The sequence below is a fragment of the Rhineura floridana genome, chromosome 4, assembly GCF_030035675.1.
Source record: "Rhineura floridana isolate rRhiFlo1 chromosome 4, rRhiFlo1.hap2, whole genome shotgun sequence".
Classification (NCBI taxonomy): Eukaryota; Metazoa; Chordata; class Lepidosauria; order Squamata; family Rhineuridae; genus Rhineura; species Rhineura floridana.
Genome location: NC_084483.1, coordinates 78,072,724 through 78,093,778, shown reverse-complemented (window position 1 = coordinate 78,093,778; position 21,055 = coordinate 78,072,724). Strand labels below are relative to the sequence as shown.

At 41.2% G+C, this 21,055-nt stretch overlaps 1 protein-coding gene across 1 annotated transcript; it reads left to right on the top strand.

The window, feature by feature from the left end:
• The first annotated feature begins 2,168 nt into the window (after positions 1-2,168).
• Positions 2,169-20,366, top strand: COQ3 (coenzyme Q3, methyltransferase). Its single transcript, XM_061623412.1, has 7 exons — positions 2,169-2,408; positions 13,534-13,645; positions 14,741-14,893; positions 15,462-15,561; positions 16,515-16,757; positions 18,878-19,037; positions 19,951-20,366. The coding sequence occupies exons 1-7, from the start codon at positions 2,354-2,356 to the stop codon at positions 20,142-20,144; spliced, it is 1,017 nt and encodes a 338-aa protein (XP_061479396.1). The 5' UTR covers positions 2,169-2,353; the 3' UTR covers positions 20,145-20,366.
• The last annotated feature ends 689 nt before the right edge of the window (positions 20,367-21,055 follow it).

The following is a 21,055-nucleotide window of genomic DNA, read 5'->3' as shown; positions in this document are numbered from 1 at the left end:
TCCCCTGCACATGGGTCACCAGCGCTCCCCCCCATGGGTTGCCAGCACTCCCTCTCAATCCCTCCCTCTTCCATGGGTCACCAGCGCTTCCCCTCCCTCCCCCCATGGGTTGCAAGCACTCCCTCCTCCCTACCCCCAAGGGTCACCAGCTCTTCCTCCCCCCATGGTTCACCAGCCTTCCCTCCCCACAGGCCCCCCTACCTCACAGGTCTCCCTCCATGGGTCCCCCTCGCTCCACCCCACTGACTGATCCATCCATCAAGGGCCAGACCCAGCCACCACCAGGTGCCTCACTCACCTTCACTGCTGCTCTACTTGCTTGCTCGCCTGCTCGCCTTGGGCGACTTGTGCACTGCCATGGCACACTATGCGTGAACGCTTCTGCACCTGTGCAGAAGAGCTTAGTGTGAAGCTTACAAAAATATTATATAGGAAGATAGGGCTTACAGTGTTTGTTACTGAGTTATTGAGCAAAGTGCTCAGTAATGCTGCCTCAAAGTAAAGCTGTGTTTCACTGATTTTTATTTAGCAAAAATTATGACAAAGTGGAACCTGTAAAAGGTAATACTTTAAAGCTAATTGAAGGAAGGTCATTTTTGTAGTTAGTACCCCACCTTTAGAACCTAGAAAAACAAGATTAGAGACACTTGCTGCTCACTGCAGACAGTACTTTCAAAAAACACAGGTTGCTGAGCTCAGCTTAGACCTACTTCAGCTCAGCGTCCCGGGCGACTGCCCACCTCGCCCATCCCCAAGGCCTGCCCTGCTTCTCCATACTGGCACCTCTTTAGAAGGCCCTGCCCTTAGAAATACATTTGTCCTCCTCACTTTTTATATTCAGCTTTTACTAATTGTTAGGTTTAATATTTAACAGCCGCAAGTGTTTTTGTGTGTTTATTTTATAGCTATATTATCTGTTGTGTTTTATTTATGAGATGTATTTTGCTTTACTTTTTATTGTAGACCACCTAGGCTTCTTTGGGAGGACAGTGTGATAAATGCAATAAATAAAATGTTTGGGGCTTTTTTGTTTAGAAAAGAGGCAAGTAAAGGGCCATGATATAAAATTATATATAAAATTATATATAAAATTATGCATGGTGTGAAGTTTTTCTTATTCTCTCACAACATTAGCTTCCAGGGTCATCTATTGAAGCTGAATGGCCAGACTCTTCTGCACACAGTATATAGATAAACTGTAGAATTTGCTGCCACAAGATTTTGTGATGGCCATCAGTTTAGATTCCTTTAAAAAGGGGTTGGACAAATCCATGAAGGCTAAGACTGTCAATGGGTACTAGTTGTGATGGCTGTATACTACTTCCAAGATCAGAAGCTCCATTCCTTTGAATACCAGTCACTGATGAACAACAGCAGATTACTATTGCGCTCATTTCCTATTTGTGGGGTGCCCATAGGCCTCTGGTTGGCCACTGTGGGAAACAATGCTGAACTAGATGGGCCTTGTTTGGTTATCCTTGTAGAATGGCGGGGTATAAGCTGTATATAAATACAAGTTCTTAATTCGGTTGGACTTCTGGAGTAAACATGCATGGGGATTGTGAGGTTAAGGATGATTCCTCACTTCAGCTCAGTTACTCCCAAGTGCATGGAACTGCAAATATTAACTGAAGGGTTGGAAAGACCACTCTGAACATGTTAAGTTTCACTGGGCATCAAGAGGTTAAATGCCATCTCTTGTGGATTGAATGAATACAACGAATTTTATCACTACCTTTGTTAATTGGCTTACAAATGCCAGGATGTGTTACCAACACGCACTGGTTTTTGTTTTGCTTTTTGTGAATGGCAGCGATTAATAATGTAATTCTCACTGCTTGTACTTTTCTCATTCCCTCCTGACCTCACGGCAGTCCACGAAAGCTTATGTCTAATAAATGTGTTAGTCTTTAAGAGGCCACACGACTATTTTTGTTGTATGAGAGTTAACACGGGGACTTCTCTGAAATCTGTGCTCAAAAGGGTTTCGCCTCCCCCCCGTTCCGCATCCGCACATAGGTCTGCAATCTGACTGAGGTGAATGGAGGACGGAATAAAGGCTCGCAGCACAACCAGCTTCCTCCGTGGCGTTGCAGGATTATTTTCCCGGCGGCCTTTCAGGCGGAGCGTAGAGCTATTTCGAAAAACAACACAACGCATCTCCTCACCGGAACCGGAGGCTGAGTTCGGGTTATGACGGGAAACGGCACGTCCTATTGGCAGGAAAGGGCCGGGAGGTGGAGCCCTGCCTAAGAGTGGCACCTTGCCCACTTTCCACTCTCGGCAGCGCAGCTTTAGTCCCTGAAGGGCTGGGATAGTAGCTGGCTGAGCAGGGCCAGGCTGCTGCGGTGAAATGGCGGGTGGTTGGTCTGTCTGCCGGCGCGCCCTGAGTTTGCGAGGGGCGTCCTGTGAGTAACTTTTGCGCGTCCTGCATGCCATAGTGGCCTAGCTGGCTTGCGGTGGGTAACTTTTGGGGCCTGCATACTGATAGGCTTCCACACGTATCGCTGGGTCCTTACAATCCAAACAGTTGCCCTGTGGCTACAAGAATGGCAACAAGTGGGGCTTCCTGTCACCCGTCCCACTGCAGGTTTATGAGCGACGGAGATCATAAGCCCCAATGTTGTTTTTGGGCACGAGCTTGAGGGTGGTTACTAAGATTGACCGTTTTCACTACGGACGGAGGATTTCTGCATGTAACAAACTGCCTAAGAGCAAACCTGCCCTTCTCTTGCAACATAATGTGAGGCAAAAAGCAGCATCTGTTGCATTTTTGTATAGCCGGCTGCCTCGCTCCATTTAAAAAATAATAATTTCCAAGATGTAGATTAACAAAGTTTACCTTTTCCATCTAGCCTGTCGTATTACTCATTACGGATTATAGCCTAGTTTTAAGTTCGTTTAATGACATTTGCCAGCCCCTTTTCTTCCTCTGTTGTTTCCCCATTGTCCGTACACTCCTTGGGAGCTGTCTTTGTAGCTTATGCAGTTCTATAAGGTGCCAGTGTAGGGTGTCATAAAAGACCTGGCAAACTTTGTCATCTAGCTTTGAATAAATTTTCACAGTCCCAAACAGGTTGTCTGGTCCACATATCGCTATTTTATTGATTTCAACCATAGTAGAAATGGAACCATGTTGACACCATTTCTGACATTCGGTATGGAATTAGATTGTGATATTCTGTAAAGAGAGACTGAATGTAGAGTGTGCATTGAAAATATCACTCCACTGTGAAGCTATGAATCATGCACTGTCAAGATAATTTTACTGTTAGTGTATTTGTTTATTTAGATGATTTATATTCTACCCTTTGCACAGGGCACAGAATGGTTTACAAAAAAAAGTAAACAAGAATACATATAAGCCATAAAAATCCATTAAAAGCACACAACAACAAAACTCTGAATAACAGTTACTAACACAAGCAGCTATCGGGTCTCCTCCTTCTCCAAATGCCCTCTGAAAAAGATGCATCTTGGCCAGCCATCTGAAGCTGTAAAGACACGAGGCTAGAAGCATCTCTGTAGGCAGACAGTTCCTCATGCAAAAAAAGCCACCACTGAAAAGGCCCATTCCTGGGCCCTCACAGTGTACCTCATCTCACGTAGGAAATCAATGTTGTCCACACTGGCTGGTAGCACATCTCCAGGGTTTGTGGCAGGGCATATTCCCAACTCTGCTTGGTGCAATACCTGCTGCCCAGCACCTTTTCTGACCAACCTGGAGGAGGCCTTCTCGGCTGTAGTATTGGAGGAGTCCAGAATGATAGTCCCAGGTGATTGCAGTGTCCATGCTGAGGCTGCCTCTAGTGTTCCAGGATGGAACTTCATGGCCTTCATGACGACCATGGGGCTGTCTCAAGTCGTCACCAGTCCGACATATAGGGCAGGGCACACCCTCAATTTGCTTTCTGCTCCAGATGGAGGAAGGCGGGTTCTGGAGATAGGGGGGTTGATATCACCCCATTGTTGTGGTCAGTCCACTTCCTGATAAAGTTTATACTTATGGCTCCAATCCTCCCCTGCAGGGTTAGTGGACGGATTAAGATGGTCCACCCCCGGAGACCAATTGAATCCAAGGGATTCCTGAATGTCCTGGGGAAGTTCCCAGTAGATAGATCAGGTGACCCTGTTGAAGCCCTTGTCAAGCTGTGGAACAACAAGACGGTTCGGGCTCTTGACATGGTTGCTCCTGAGTGCCCTCTCCAGCATTGTGGAACCTGATTTGCACCTTGGTACACCCGTGAACTAAGGCAATGAAACAGGCTGGACAATGGCTAGAGTGCTAGTGGCAAAAGACATGCTGTGAGGCTGATCGGGCACGAGTAAAACATCATAACCGTGCCTACTGTGAGGGTGGCGAAGAAGGCCCACTTCTCTGCTTCCATCACATCCTCAAGTAGCTGTCCAGTTGTCAGGAGTCTGTTGACATCAACTCCAGGAAATGGAGTTTTAGACCCTTCAGAGGCCCACTGTGAATTGTTTGAAGGCACTTTGAGGGTAACGTTGTTCACTTCTGTAGCAGTCTTGAAGCCCCATCCACACTTACTGTAGTCCCCTGTGAGGTGTCCAGTGCAACATATGCTGCAATTTCTTGGGATCGGTTTCAGTTGATGAGGCCTGATGATGTGGACAAGGTGCTTGTGACAATGCAACCAGCAATGTATCCTCTCGACCCTTGTCCTTCTTGGCTTATTAAAGCTTGCTAAGGGAGTATGAGTTGATCCAAGGTGTGGTCAACACGTCGTTGCAGGAGGGAGTGGTCCTAGCCACCCTAAAAGAGGCAGTGATCTGACTGCTCCTGAAAAAGCCCGCCCTGGACCCATTGGTTTGTGACAACTACCACCCAGTCACAAATACCCCCTTTTTAGGGAAGGTGACTGAGAGGGTTGTGGTGCAGCAATTGCAAGTACTCTTGGATGAAACAGATTATCTTGACCCATTCCAGACTGGATTCAGGCCTGGTTATGGGACTGAATCAGCTTTGGTCGCCCTGCTGGATGACATTTATCAGGAGAAGGACAGTGGGAATGTGACCCTGTTATTCTTATTTGATCTGTCGGCAGCTTTTGATACTATTGACCATGGTATCCTTCTGAGCCGACTTAGTGAGATGGGTATCGGAGGCACTGTTTTACTGTGGTTCTGATCATCCCTCCACGGTTGTTTTCCGAGAATAGCATTGGGTGATTGTCTTTTGGCTGTTGTGCTGTGTGGTGCCACAGGGTTCCTGTTGGTCAGTGACGCAGGCTGTGAGACTCACAGACAAGGTTTTTTGCAGAGAGAGAGAAACCTGAAGCAGAAGGGTTAAGCTGTGAGAACAGAGTGCCAGACTATCAAGGTCAGTGGCTGGCTGGGAGTGTGATAAGGTGGGAAACTTGCAGGAACTCAGAGTGGGGAAAGAAATGCCAATGGAGAGAGCTGTGTCTAATGTCTTTGCCTAGTAAAGACTCTTACAAGAAACTTGCCTGGCCTGTCTTATTCCTGTTCTATACGGCGCTTGAATTCAAACCACGTTTGACCTATTCACGCACTCGCCAACAGGGGTTATGGGCCCAGCTTATCAGGCGTGGTAGCGGGTTCAAGAGCCAGTGAAGTGGCGTTGTTGCAGAGAGAAACAAAGCGCAAGTGAGAGGCAAGTAAGAGTGGGCAACATGGCTGTAAATCTATCTTCCGGGATGCCGATGGAGAGGCTGAATGCTGTAAATTACTCCAGTTGGAAATGGAGAATGAGAGCAGTTCTGATTAAAGAGGATTTGAATGATGTCGTGGAAAAATCCCCTCCGGCAGCTCCTTCAGCAGCGTGGTTGAAGAAAGACGAGAAAGCAAAGGCTTTTATTACTCTGGGGCTATCAGATTCACAACTATTGCTGGTGAGTAATGAGCCGACGGCTAATCAGATGTGGGAAAAGTTAAGAGCCGCTCATGTTCAACAAACTGCGGGGAGCAGGCTGTGTTTAGCACGGAAGCTTTATCAGATGCGTTTTACAGATGATGTGACTATGGAAGAGCATTTGGCTGAATTTCGGAGATTAAATGCTGAGCTGCAAGATCGAGGCGTGCATCATAATGACCTACAGATGGTTTATCTCCTGTTATCTTCATTGGATCAAAAATGGGACGTTCTGGTATCTAGTCTTGAAACCCAACCTGACGGGAATCTGACTTTGGACTTTGTGGAACAGAAACTTCAACAAGAGTGGAATAGGAGACAAGAGAATAAGAAAACAGAATTAAAAGAGACTGTGACTGTGACTGTGTCTGTACAACACCAAAATCAAAGAAGCAAGCAAGAGACTAAAATATGTTATTTTTGTGGATCACGTGGGCATATACAGAGACATTGTTTAAAGAAGAGGAATTACAGAAACTTTGAAAGTCAGAGAGCAAGTGTGAACTTTGTTACTAAGGACAATAAACTGATTAACTCTAAATGGCTTCTTGACAGTGGAGCGTCTAATTGCCTAATCACAGACTCTAGTTTATTTTACACTTCAAAGCCGACGCAGCAGAAGCTTTATCTGGCTGACGGATCGACTCAGGACGCGATTGCAACAGGCACGCTGAAGATGGGTAATTTGGGAATTTTAACAGATGTATTATTGATTTCTGGCTTAAAATCTAACATTCTATCAGTGAGAAAATTGGCTCAAATAGGTTGCAAAGTTACATTTGAAGGGGATAGATGTTTTGTGAGAAAAGATGGTGAAATATGCATGCAAGGGAAATTACAGAATCAAATGTTTATGGTTGAGTGCAATCTTGATAAACCCACCTGTGCATGGATAAGTATAAATAAAGATAAACATGATAATTGTTTCCATGAATGGCATAGAAAACTGGCACACGCACATTTCCAAAAGATACAAAACACCCCAAAGCATAGTCAAGATTTGAAATTAACACACTGTGAGCATGTGGATGAGTGTGAGGTATGCTATAAAACAAAAATGACAGTAACTCCAGTAAATAAGAGCTGTGAAAGCACGACTACTGAACCCTATCAGCTCATACATGTGGATTTGGCTGGACCTTTTCAGTGCTCAAAAGGTGGAGCAAGGTTTTATTTAGTGATTGTGGATGATTTCTCCAGATTTACACATGTGTTCTTATTGAAAAAGAAAAGTGAAGCAGAAGAGAAATTAAAGGCATTCATACAGAGAACAGAAACACAACATGGGGTTGTTATCAAAAATATCAGATCAGATAGAGGTGGTGAATTTACCAGTAATTCATTTAAAACATATTTGGAAAAGAAGGGAATAATACAGAGTCTCACTGCTCCCTTCAGCCCATCCTCCAACGGAACGGCAGAGAGGAGGAACCGGTCATTGCAGGATTCATTGAGAGCAATGCTAGCAGATGCTGATATGAATAACACTTATTGGGGTGAATGTATTCTGTACACTGTTTATATTCAGAACCGCCTTATGCACAGAACAATAGGCATGTCTCCCTATGAGAAACTGACTGGAAGAAAACCCAGGGTGAAACACATAGAACGTTTTGGGGCAAAATGCTGGGTACATGTTGCAAAACAGTCAAAAGCGCAGGCAGGACGCATTTTGGGATTTCAGAATTCATATTATAGAGTTTGGTTGCCTGAGAAACAACAAGTAGTGTTAAGCAGAAACATAAAGGTGATAGATAAACCTTGGAGAGACAGTCAAACAGTTATACTTGAGGGTGAAAGCAAACAGGAAGCTGCAGATGTTCCTTTCGGGCAGCAAATTCCATTAAAAACTGCATTAACAGATTTAATACACGGTGGCAAACGTACTGTTAAAAGGCTGAGAGGTGAAGACATGGCAACACATGATACAGAAATGCCAAGTACTAGTGGTGCAGGTTCAAGTAAAATAGAAAGTGAGGAAGAAATGGAAATAGATAATGTCAGGAAATCAGAGAGAAAAACGAAAGGTCAACCTCAGAGATTTGCATTTAATGTTACACAACAGAATAATGAAACAGATGAATATCCAGTAGAATGGGAAAAAGAAGGACCAATAGATAAAGAAACAATGGATCTAATGTGGAAGTTTTGTGTTGAGGAATGAAATAAATGTCTTGTCAAATAAAAGTGAACAAACATGAATCTGTGAAACTTGTGTAAATAAAGAATAAAGAGAAACTGAACTGAACTGAAAATGTAAATGTAAACTGTAAGAAAACAAACCATGTACTGAAATGTATTGTAATGAAAAGTTAATGTTGTAGAAATGTAATAATTGTAACATGAAGTTTTGTAGTCTGTAAGTCTCAGGTGGGGGCTGTTGGTCAGTGACGCAGTCTGTGAGACTCACAGACAAGGTTTTTTGCAGAGAGAGAGAAACCTGAAGCAGAAGGGTTAAGCTGTGAGAACAGAGTGCCAGACTATCAAGGTCAGTGGCTGGCTGGGAGTGTGATAAGGTGGGAAACTTGCAGGAACTCAGAGTGGGGGAAGAAATGTCAATGGAGAGAGCTGTGTCTAATGTCTTTGCCTAGTAAAGACTCTTACAAGAAACTTGCCTGGCCTGTCTTATTCCTGTTCTATACGGCGCTTGAATTCAAACCACGTTTGACCTATTCACGCACTCGCCAACAGTTCCATCTTGTCCCCCATGCTGTTTAACATTTATATGAAGCCCTTGGGAGTAGTCATCAGGAGATTTGGGGCAAAGTGTCAGCAGTATGCTGAAGATACCTGTCATGAACTACTCCTGGTGCAGTCCTAGGACTCAATTCTCAAACCCAGGGCAATTGATCCTGGCAAGGCATAAACCCATGTCTCCCCTTACTGGGGTTGAGTAAACCAACAACAACCCTGTAAGTAGGTAGACTGCCACCACCTCTTAATCTGATCACCTACTCTGGGCCAAGGGGAAACCGAAAGTGCGAGAAATAGACCTGCCAAGGATTCCAACAGACAAGCACCAAACTACCCTCCTTGTCTTGGAGTCTTAGGCAAAATATCCAGATATACGGTAGTCCATGGTTAGTTGGCCAAGGTATTGGATTCAGAGCCAAATTCCCTCCTGCAATGAACACACACTGATAAATAAGAAATAGGTTTATTAAATAAAATGTAAGTGCACAATTACAGCGGTAAAATGGTTCCTTAAAACCCACACCCTTAAGGGCTTGGTAAAATACAGAGAGTTACAGTCACAAAACAAAATAACAAAAGTGTCTAGCCTAGTCTATTCTTACAAAGTGGTAAACAATAAAATAGCTTTATGGTTCCACATCTCCCTAGAGATGTATAGCCTGGATAGTGGATGGAAGATAGAACCCCACCTAGGTAGCATCAGCAACCTTAGGGGACAGTGGGGAACAAAGGCTAAGGTCTGAATCCTATTCTTAGAGGAAAATGCCCAGCAACAGCCAGGAATTAATTAGCCAATCAAGGGACTTTCTGATGATGAAATATTTTTAGAGTTTTCACACCCAACAGTTACACACTCCCCAACCTTCCCAGGCCAGGTGGCGTTGAAGTATCAGTCTCCACTGATAAGCAAGTGTTCTTCCTTGCAGCCTAATTAACTAGCTTCAACTGTGAAAACTGCAAACTCATACCTCTCAGGCCCCATCCCAGACAAGATGATTTTGTGATGTCCCTGTATATATATTACTGTAAATATGGTAAGTGTGGGTTTATTAGAGTATATGTGGTAAGTAGACTGAGTGTGAGGGGGGAGTACATGGGCTGGAAGGCTGGAGAATGTTGTATTATGATTGACTGAGCGTTTGAGTGTCTGAAGGTATAAATGAGAGGATGACAGGTGTGGAGAGAGTTCTGTTGGTGGGAGTTCTGAGGGAGGTTGGAGTTGATTTTGTGGGTTGGATTGGATTAGGCGGGTAGTGAGGCAGGTTATTGACGGCTAGAAACATAAAGAATAACGCAATTTATGAAACCACACGCTTGTTGACAATACCTTTACGTAATCTTGTTATATTCCCTGTGTATATAAGTAAATATTTCTTGGTGTACCAGAACGCCTGATCCTTGGCTGGGTTACACAGACCAGAAGGGTGGGCAGGGCATATACCAAGGTTGGGAAACAGTATCAATGGTGGCAGCGGTGAAGAGATAGTGTAACATCATCAGGTATCCAGAGCAACCCAGGGCTGTATTCTTTATAGGCACAAAGATACAGGGGGGCTGTGGCCTGCAAGTGCACCCAGACACAAAGTAGCAATAAGCCAGGAGAAGACTAAGGCACAGTCTCAAGGCAATATTGTTTTACAGGGAGTGTCTGGTGGTGCTGCCTAGCAGTGGGATCTTGAGAGATCTTTGCTAGAGCCAGTGAGAACCATTTAAAGACCAGGACCCAGAGGTGGGACCATGACAGGTGGAGACCACAGGTGTGAACCTAGCAGGTGGCGCCTGAGGTGGGATCCCAACAGGAATGGTCCTGACAGACTTCCCCCACAATTCTTTGCCTCAAAGCCATTTTAGAAATCAGGCGTTCTTGAAAATACTCAGCTCTGTTTCACTATAACATCTGAATTGGGAGAGGCTGTGCAAGCCTTGGACCAGTGCCTGGATGTGGTGGGCTGTATGAGGGCCAGTAAACTGAGTCTGAAACCTAGCAAGATGGAGGCACTGTGGGTTGGTGGTTCCCAGTTTCAGATAATTGGTCAATTACCTGCTTTTGATGGGGTCGTTCTCCCTCTGAAAGAGCAGATTCATAGTCTGGGCTGCTCCTGGATTCTTGTTGCTAGACAAGTTGACTTCAGTGGCTAGGAGAGCCTTTTACTAGCTTTGGCTGGTAAGACAGCTGTGGCCGTTTCTGGACAAGGATAGCCTGACCATTGTTGTCCATGGTTTTGATATACAAAGCCCTATACAGCTGGGGACGAGGATACCTGAAAGGCCGTCTTACCCCTTATATACCCAGCCGATCACTGTGCTCTGCAGGTGAAGGCCTCCTGCAGATACCATCTTATCAGGAGGTCTGTTCCGCACAACATAGGAAGCAGACTTTAGTGTTGTTGCACCTACCATTTGGAACTCCCTACCCTTAAATATTAGACAGGTGCCATCTCTGTTATCTTTCTGGCGCCTACTGAAGACCTTTCTCTTTGAACAGGCCTTTTAAGCAGAGACCTTTTCCCAGTCTGCGTCTGTGTTGGAATTGCTTTTTAAGATGTTTTTAAAGATGTTTTTAAAAGGATGATTTTAAAAATGCTTTGTTTTAATATATTTTTAAAGATGTTTTGTTTTAATTTTTTAATGAATGTTTTATTGAGATTTTCAGTAAATGTAACAACAAACAAGGAAAACAAGAATCAAAGTACAATAAACATGTCACTCTATATAAAATAGAAAAAGAGTGCATTCAGCAAAAGAAGCTTTATTTATAAAATAGAAAGAATACCAGAAAGCAGAATAATAGAATTTAAAAGCAGGATATACATCCCACCGAAAAGAAGTTAATGATGAAGGTGGTCTCGCTTCTGCTCCATCTTCGATACCATAACATATAAAGGGATACCACATTGGAGTGAATTTATTGGAGGATGTCTCCCCCCAAGCTTTTTTTCATTCCTGAGTTAATTTTTCACCTAGGGCAAGTTCCCAAAGCCAAGTAAACCAGTTTTTTCACTGCAAATAGGAATCTGGATAGGAGAGACATTTGAGTTTTAGGGACAATGGAATCCCCTTTAAGGAAAAGAAGTGCCAAGGCTGGATCCAGGATAATTATAGCTTTAAGAACCTTACTAGCAATTTGAAAAACATCACTCTAGAATTGTCTCACTTTATTACAGTTCCACCATAAATGTAGAAGAGAGCCATGGATCGGACATCCCCTACAGCACTGGGGGGAAAGGGAGGAGTTAATATAGTTCAGTTTGACCAGAGTGAAGTGCCACTGATGTATAATTTTCAAAGCATTCTCTCTGATGAGAGCTGAAGTGGCTCTTGAGTGTGGGCCTACCCATATATCATTCCATTCCTCTTCTGTGATTTCCCTCCCCAAATCTTTAGCCCAAGCTTTATGTGCTGAATTTTCTTTTCCATATTTAAACTCTAATGAGGCTATAAACTATAGAGATAGTGCCTTTTGGCTAGAAGTTCCCGGTTTAAACATGGCTTCATAGGATGTCAGAGAATGTGGTGAACTTCTGCTTTGTAAATTGTGTTTATAAAAGAGGATACTTGTAAGATTCTGTATCAGTTTACCCTTAAGCCAGAGAGATGCTTTTCTAATTGAAAGATTTGTAAAGGATGCCATTCATCAAATAGATCTCGCATTGTCAGCAATCCCCTCTGCTCCCAACCTTCAAATTGTCTATATTTGTCAATGTGGTGAAATTTGGGGTGATCTAGGAATGGAAGAAGGCCATGGCGCTAATTTGCGAAGAGTCCAGAGTTTCAAGGTGACATTCAAGAAAGGGTGTGTGACTGAGGAGAGAGCACATTTAGACAGTGGGAGGAAAAGGAGTGATCGTGCTGATGGGCATTTTACATTTAAAGTATTTTCCATTGAAACCCAAAGTGTACTTGGATCAAAACGAATCATTTGAGCTAGTTGTTTAATCTGTGATGCTTAGTAAAATACCTGCAGATTTGGCATGCCAAAACCTCCCTTATTGCTTTTACTTAAGTGTGAGCATTCACCACCATTACAGTAAGAATTAAGCATTTGTTGCCATTTCTGTAGGAGTGTCTCAGGGAGATAAATGGGGAGAGTTTGGAAGAGGAAGAGGAACTTGGGCAGAATGGCCATTTTCATTGCAGCCACTCTACAAGCCAAGAAAGGGAAAGGTTTTTCCAAAAATAAAGCTCAGTTTTAATAGCTCGTATTAATGGATTGAAGTTACACTTTATGTGTAAGGACTTTAAGTCCTTGTTAATAGTAACCCCTAGATATTTAAAGCTGCCAAACACTACTGGGAGACCAATACTTCACACAGGTGAGCCTGTGCTTATGAGGGTTTTTAATATATTTTAAAGTCTGTTTTTAAGATGTTTGAGAGTGTTTTTGGTGTTTTATTTGCTGCTCTGAGCTCCTGGGAGGAAGGGTGGGATATAAATTAAATAAATAATAATACCTTGCGATGCTGGGGATTGAACCTGAGACCTCCTGCATACAAAGCAGATGCTCTACCAGTGAGCTATGGTTCTTCCCTTACAGACCACCAGAAGGGCCTCATCTGGTGATTGTGAAGCATGGGCAGATCAATATGCGAGAAAACGGTCTTGCAGATAGCAATTTTAGCTCATTAAAAAGTAGTGACACAAATTCATGGATTACTGTTGTAGCAAATGGTTGTCTTTTTGGATTAAAAAATCTGGTTCCAGAGACTAATTATGAAAATGTGCAAAATTTTATATGCTACTGGAAGAGCTCCAAAATTACAATTGCAAAATGTTACAAATGGATGTTCTAATAGGTTGGCCATTCTTTGTAGAAGTTAGGTACTACTACATGGGCTGCTAGAAACTCAGATGTATTAGGGATTCTAAGTAGTTCCAAAAATGATGGACCAGGAAGCTGATTGCAAAACTTGTGATGCTGAAGTACTGCTTTATTTTTATATTTCCAGGTAATCACTATGGTCAACCTCTTCGAATAGTCCAAAGAACCTTCCTTAAGAAATGTAAAAATCAATTAAAATATATCACATTTGTCGGTTTAACTGAAGAACAGAGCACAGTGTGAGTACTGTCTGTCATTTCTGATAACTGCAGAAACTTTTATAGGATACAAGCGTGCTTCACTATGAACTACCATAGTTATCATCAATCTGATAAATGATCAAAAGCTTGAGACTCAAACTGAATGTTTAGGGGCTTTTTTGTAACGGTTTTCACACATTCCCAAATAAGTAGGAAATGGAAGTAATGTAATTGCAAACTATAGTAGTATTTAAGCTTTTAATGCTCTGATTCTGGGCACTTGTGCTTATGTCTTTGTGTTGCAAGCATAATGCCACATCTTGTGTCATTATGTTCGTGTTCTTGCCACTAATCTTTTATGCTATGGCATGGCAAGACTTACAAGTGGACTGCCAGTTTTTTTATTCTAAGAAAACAACAGCATCATTTGCATGTTGGTAAAGCATAATTTATAATTGGACAGCAAGACTGTGAACATTCACCTTGGGGTCTTCACCTCTTTGCACTGGATGTAATTATTTGTCTCTACATAGGTCAGATAACTTACAGTCTCTAGTCTAGACCAAAGGTTCATCTAACACAACTGTGGCTGGCCAGATGTTTCTGTGACGTTCACAAGCACGCCATGAAGACCACCATTGTTAGTATTCCACCAACTGGTCTTCAGAGACATAATGCCTCTCCCTGAACATGAAGATTCCATGAAATTGTTGTGTTTATTTACTAGCCCTTGATCAACTTGTCTTCCCAGAACTAGACTAATACCCTTTTAAAGTCATTTAAGACCATCACTGTATCTCGTGTGAGCAAATTCCATTAGTTTATTATGTGTTGTGTGAAGTATTGTCTTCTATCTCTTCTTTGTATTCTTTGATCACCTCCATTTGTTTATTTCTTTTATTAACAAACCCAAAGTCCGCAATACATTAGCCTTTTTTCATTTACTTATCTCTTAAATGTTAATAGGTCAAGATATAGAACTGCCAGGTGGGATCCTAATACAATCTGAATATATCCACTTGTGAAATTTCCCTTTTCCACAAAGGCAACTTTTTGTTGCACTTCTAACATCAATTTTTGCTAGTTGATCCCTGTTTTTATGCCAACTGATCTAATAAAGCATTTGATGTTTAGGTTACTCACAAAGCAACTATACAGCACTTCACAAAAAACAGTGGATCCAAAAGAGATGAGAAAATTCCAACTCTTGGCACATAAATGGTGGGATGAGCATGGAGATTATGCAGCCCTTCATTCTATGAATGATATCAGAGTGCCCTTTATTAGGTAAGGTTTTAGAATGTGTCAGTTTTCATGTACTTCTACAGGAAATCTGAAAATAGTAAAACTTCTAATTTCAGGCTTGAAGTATATCTTCGCTACTATTGCTGAGCTTAAATCCTTATTAAATGCAAAGCTATTATAATTGGAACAGTAACCTGGTAGACTGAACAAGCAGTCCTATATAGTTCTCCTCAGAAGTAAGTCCCAATGAGTTGAATGGGGCTTTTAGTAGCCTTAGTTGATTACTGGGGACCAATTTTACTTAATGAGGGCATGTTTTAATCAGTAGAGCTATGACGTAATGATGTTTTTCTTTATTTTTGAGTCAATATTTGTCCTGAAGTGTGTACAACAATAGGGGATGAAGAAAAAGAATATCAAGGATGACCTTTCCTCCTAAAAATGAACCGTAGCTTTTGTTTAGTAAAGAGTAAGTTCTTCAACTTCAGTCAGTGTCTCAATAAGGCAAACATGTTGAGGCTTTGGTAATATGCAAGGGTAGTTGATCAGCTAAAAGTCCTTCATTGGTGGACAGTCATAATTAACTCATTTGTTTTATATTTTGCATAAGAGATACTGTTTTAAATATGAGAAATGATCATCAACTGGGAAGCCCTCTCTCTGGTGTGAAGATCCTTGATGTTGGCTGTGGTGGTGGATTATTAACTGAGGTAGGGATTACCGTTTTGATTATAAATTCTCTTATCCCTAACACCTTTATTTTTAGGCAGCACAACACTGAGGTTTTGAATAGTGCTTATTTACTTCTTCAAAACAGTTGTTTAACTGAGAGCCAGTGTAGTGGTTGGAGTGTCACACTACGACCTGAATCCTTAGTCAGCCATGAAGCTTACTGAGTGACCTTGGGCCAGTCACTGTCTCTCAGTCTCACAGGGTTGTTGTGAGGATAAAATCAGGAGGGGGAGAACCATGTTAGTACGCCGCCTTGAGCTCCTTGGAGGAAAGGTGGGATATAAATGTAATAAATAAAATAAATAGAAGTCTCTCTTGCATTCTGCTGTGCTAGTTTGTTTATAATTGTATTATTCTAATAAATCACTGAGGGGGGAGACTGCACATATTATGTGCAGGGAGGATGTTGTATTGTCACTGGAAATGTAGAATTATTCTGTAGAGCTACAATGTGAGCTGGAACACACTTTGACTGGTTGTGTGAAAAGAGTTCAAGTTTCCTACTTTGCTGGAATTTCCACCAATTTTATTGGAGTTTTATTTTCCACTGTATTTAGTAGTCCTTACTTCCAAGTAAGTGAAGACAGGATTGCAGCCTAAGGCACATCATACTTTTTCTAGATCATATTTCTGGTCTAGAATTTCTAGAAGACAAAAGGATTCATTCTTTAATATAATTTGTATTTTTAAATACAGCAATTTAAACTGTATAACAGTGCTTATGATTGTCTTTTCTCCTTATATTATTGAATCTATTATCCCAGTAATTTTGGGTGGGGGGACTCTTGGAGAGGAGCAGGGGTTAGGGAGGAAGGACTGGAGATTACTTTAAGCCCTTCAGTAACTTTCTTCCAATCCACTAGAAACTTGGTTGCATATCCTTTTTTTTTTTTTTTAAATGCAGACGAGAATAACATGCTTATGGTGTTAGCCTCTAGGTAGACTGGGAGCTTCAGTTACTGGAATTGATCCTCTGGAGGACAACATTAGAACAGCAGAAGTACATAAATCATTTGATCCAGTCCTGGCTAAGAGAATACAGTACAAATCCTGTACACTAGAGGATATAGTGGAAGAGGCATCAGAAACATTTGACATCATTGTAGCCTCTGAAGTAGTGGAACATGTGGCTGATGTGGAAGCATTTATCCAGTGCTGCGGTGAAGTGTTAAAAGTGAGTTCAAGAAAACAACTTTTCAAAGTTGGCGAAAAAAAACCTTAATCACTTCTACTGGAAAATTAAGTTATTTACTGTAAGAAACATTTTGTACTGGTTTCCTTTTGTCTGATGCATGTAATGCTTGAGTGGAATTGTATGCAACCTTATATCCAGATTCAAATTATCTGAATTAAAAACAAATACCACTGTTAGAATCATGTTTGGGAAATGTTAACCAGACAATAAATGGATGCTAGGGACAAATCTATTATTTTCACCTAAAATATGAAATAAATAAAATATAAAGCTCAAATCATTTAATATTGTATTCTATTTATCCCATACTATTTATCCTATCACACCTACATTAACCCAAACATGGCCTATGCCACCCTATTCCTTGCAACCAAAAGCCAATCTGAATAAAGAGACTTGAGGGCCTTCCCAAATCAGTATAAGAGCTGGGATTTAGCAAGTCTCCAAAAGAGAGAAATGTAGAGCTTTGGGGCAACCAGCAAGAATGCCTCTCTGCATGCATGCCCTTGCACTCCTAACTTGGCACATACATGCCAAGATAGGCATTAATAACACAAATTGACGTGAATACTGTAAGATAAAAACTGGAGTTTCAAGTAACTTACAAGAACTTCTGCCTTAATGATTGAGCAGGCTACATAGTAAGAGATCACAATCTAGGTTAAATTACTGTAACAGATGTTAGGCAGCGTTTTGCCTAAAAACACCCCTATAAAGCCTATTGATTTAAAGCTTTGTAGTCTAAGAAGCCACGCAAGTTTATTTGAGTTTGCTTTATTTGGTGCATTTGTATCTACTACAGCTCTGACACTGCAAAGATGATTTGCATTTTATAAATGCTACTGTTTGAGGGCGTTGATGTCATTAAATAATATTTATTATCTGTATTTTCTTATATTTAATTGTGGTGGCCTGTGGCTTTGAACAATAAAGATTTCTTCATTTCTTCACTCTTCACTTCACTTATTACATGATATTAATTTAGGAATGTTTTTGTTAAGACTTGTAACTGGCTTTTTTTCTCATAAAGAGATCCCAGGAGGCTAGCAGAATGAAATTATAGGTCATTAAAAATGATACAGAATTAACAAAAACATAAAAATAATTAAAATAACAGGAAATTTGCTTTTAAGGCCTCTTATGTTCTAAATGATTAAGAGCAAAGTTAGGAGTGGTCCATGCAAAAGGGATCTCTTACTTAGATTATTTGGCTTGTTTCTGTAATGAAACTACTACTAATGCACAAAAATACTGAAGTAGTGCCTAAAAGATATTCTGTGTCCCAATCTCAGAACTATAGTAACGTGAATAGATTTGAATATAAATTGAATTGCCTACAGTACAAATTCAAACAGCTCCAGCTGGTGAATGTTTTTGAACTGACCCACGCAAATACGTTTTAACTAGGGTTGCATTAATAGAACTACATGAATTAGTTGATAGGCTAGATTCATCAATAAAAAAAATTGTCGATTGTTAAGAAAGGTGCCAGACTCTCTTAATAGGGCACCAGATTTTTAAAATTACTGTTTTAGTACAAAAAAAGGATGGCAAGCATGATCTTGGAAAAAGCATTATATATACACACAGAGAAAAATTTCCTATGGTGACGACTGTTGCAACATCTGCATAATCTGTAAAAATAAATAATTACTTTTCAGTAAAATTATTTTATTCAAATGCAAATTTAGGACACAATCCAAAACCCTCCCCTTCTCTTGCCACAGGTGGGACTTTGTGGAGTGGTGCGGCTGCTGTAAAATCAGTAGCAATGCTGCTGATGGCAGCTGTGGTGGAAGTGGGGGCAGGATAATCAGACCTGCTGGTGTTGCATGATTACAGTGTGACAGGCTTGGGAGAGCTGGGTGGAGGAACATCCCCATCTAGTCCAGCCGCCCCTCCCATAGCCCAGTGTAAGGCTTGTTAATCAACTTAAGCTTATGCTATTATTTTTTTAAAAATTTTTTGTGACAATTCTAATTTTAACATGTTAATTTTAACATCCTGTCTCATAAAGGATACTGCCAGTTGTATTATGTGTTGATGACAAGCATGCAAACAAACACTTGTGTTTTGTTCTTCTTTTTTTTGTAATTAAGCCGGAAGGTTCCTTATTTATTACTACAATCAACAAATCACAGTTGTCCTATATCTTCGGCATTGTAGTTGCTGAAAGAGTATTGGGCATTGTTCCAATAGGCACCCATGACTGGGAGAAGTTCATACCACCTGAAGAGCTAGAGCGGCTCCTAGAATCAAGTAAGTGTTTAAACCCACGAGGAGCACACAGTCAGTAGTTTCTTTCAAGTATAGCTGCTAGCTGACCTTGACATTATCATAATAGAGCTGTCACATGAAACAAAGATACTTTATAGAGCAATCCTACCTAGTCGGGAGAATCTAAGGTGGATGAACCACCAAATCCACAGTTCTGTCAGGCATACCTGTTGTGTTGTATGAATTCCCCCAGGATTCTTTGTGGGGGAAAGTGTGCTTTAAATATATGGTGTGTACATAGCCCGTGTCTACTCAGAAATGAGTCCTGATGACTCAGGCTGCAATTCCAACCCCACTTACCTAGGAGTGAGCTCCATTGAATTAAAGAGAATTTACTTCTGAGTAGACATGGTTAGGATTGCACTGTTAGTCCTAATCAGGTGCTGGTTTTTATCCTGATTTTGCATTTAAGGCATATTATCAGTGGGGATTCCATTAAAAAACAGTTTTCTACTTTAAGAATTAGCTTTATGTTAACTTTTTAAAGACTTCTGTGTTTTTGGGTTAATGAGTGTGTTAACCTGTGGATTCAATTACAATTTGAAAATAACCAGCCAGCTACTAATTTGAATTTGTAGTACTTACAAGTAAGCAGGATGGACTTTACTTGGGATATACATTCTTGAATGGTTGATAGGAACAGGTTTTAAATCTTGAAGCTAACACTGCTTTCAATAGCAATTTACTGTTTAGGATTAGGCAACCTCACCATTGTGTCAGAATGACATAGAATCATAGAATAGTAGAGTTGGAAGGGGCCTATAAGGCCATCGAGTCCAACCCCCTGCTCAATGCAGGAATCCTGCATTACAGGAAATGTTGCAGGGCTTTACTGTGAATATTAGGCCTTTTTTGAAAAATGGTCACCTTGTGTTTTCTCTCTCCTTTTTTACAGATGGCTTTTCAGTCAAGGCAGTAAAAGGAATGTTATACAATCCCCTCTTTGGGTCCTGGAGCTGGACTGGAAGCACTAGTATTAACTATGCACTCCATGCTGTGAAATCAAAAATGCCAGAATGTTTGGATCCAGAACTAGAGTTGGGCACAGAGCAGCTCCAAACAGAAACTAGCATCAGAACCGCTAGTTAAGACATAATGGCTTACAGTGACATAAGAACTTGGAGGAAAGTTTGCTTAAATAGCTGTAATAAACCAGTAAGGAACAAGCAGCATTGTATTCAGTGTTGGATTTTAAAATGTGTCTGCCAGGCTGTCTTGTGGTAAAGAATTGCTTGTTTTCCACAATATCAGCTGTACAAAGCTGTCAGAGATGAGTTACCTTGAAGGAGTCAATTATATACCTACAGATCAGGTATACTGTGCAAATTATTGGGAAAGGAATGGTTCTTTGTAAAGTAGTTCTTAAAATACATGCCTCTAATTATTTTAACAGTCTTTAGAGTTACTGGTTTAAAATGCTACACTTTGTGTTTGTAAAGTAGCTGAATTGCTTTTATTATCCTAGTTCAGCAGCTTGTCTAAAAATACTCCCCAACTTATATCTTTCTTGCTTGGAGTTACTTCAGCTGTGCTATTATGGGTATATGCAATGAAATGGACCATTGGTCTCACCTGAAGGGTGATTTTCATAGGAGGACTGCCATCAAGCAGGTTATAGCTCCACCTATCGTCTGAAGGCAAGAATGTTTTGAAGTCAAGACTAGGGGCGTCAGCCCCCTCCCACTCTCCAGTTCATTCACAGTGAGTCCAAAGAGAGATATCTAAAAATGCAGGAAAAAAGGCCAACGGGCCTACCAGCAAAGACATAACGCAATAGCAATAATCATAATAATATGACTCTAACATAGCGATGTAACAGTAATAGCAGTCTTGACTTCACTAGTAAATCTAAATATAATAGCGTAACAGGAATATATAAAAAAACCCCAAAATATCTAGGTATCCTCCAACTGGGAGGGTCGTGATGGCAGTCCTCCTATGAAAATCACCCTTCAGGTGAGACCAATGGTCCATTTTCCACAGGAGGACTGCCATCAAGC

Coding starts and splice junctions, on each gene's coding strand:
- COQ3 (XM_061623412.1), top strand. CDS start 2,354: ATGGCGGGTGGTTGGTCTGTCTGCCGGCGCGCCCTGAGTTTGCGAGGG. Junction 13,646..14,740: donor ACTGAAGAACAGAGCACAGT/GTGAGTACTGTC, acceptor TTTGATGTTTAG/GTTACTCACAAAGCAACTAT. Junction 14,894..15,461: donor ATCAGAGTGCCCTTTATTAG/GTAAGGTTTTAG, acceptor ATTTTGCATAAG/AGATACTGTTTTAAATATGA.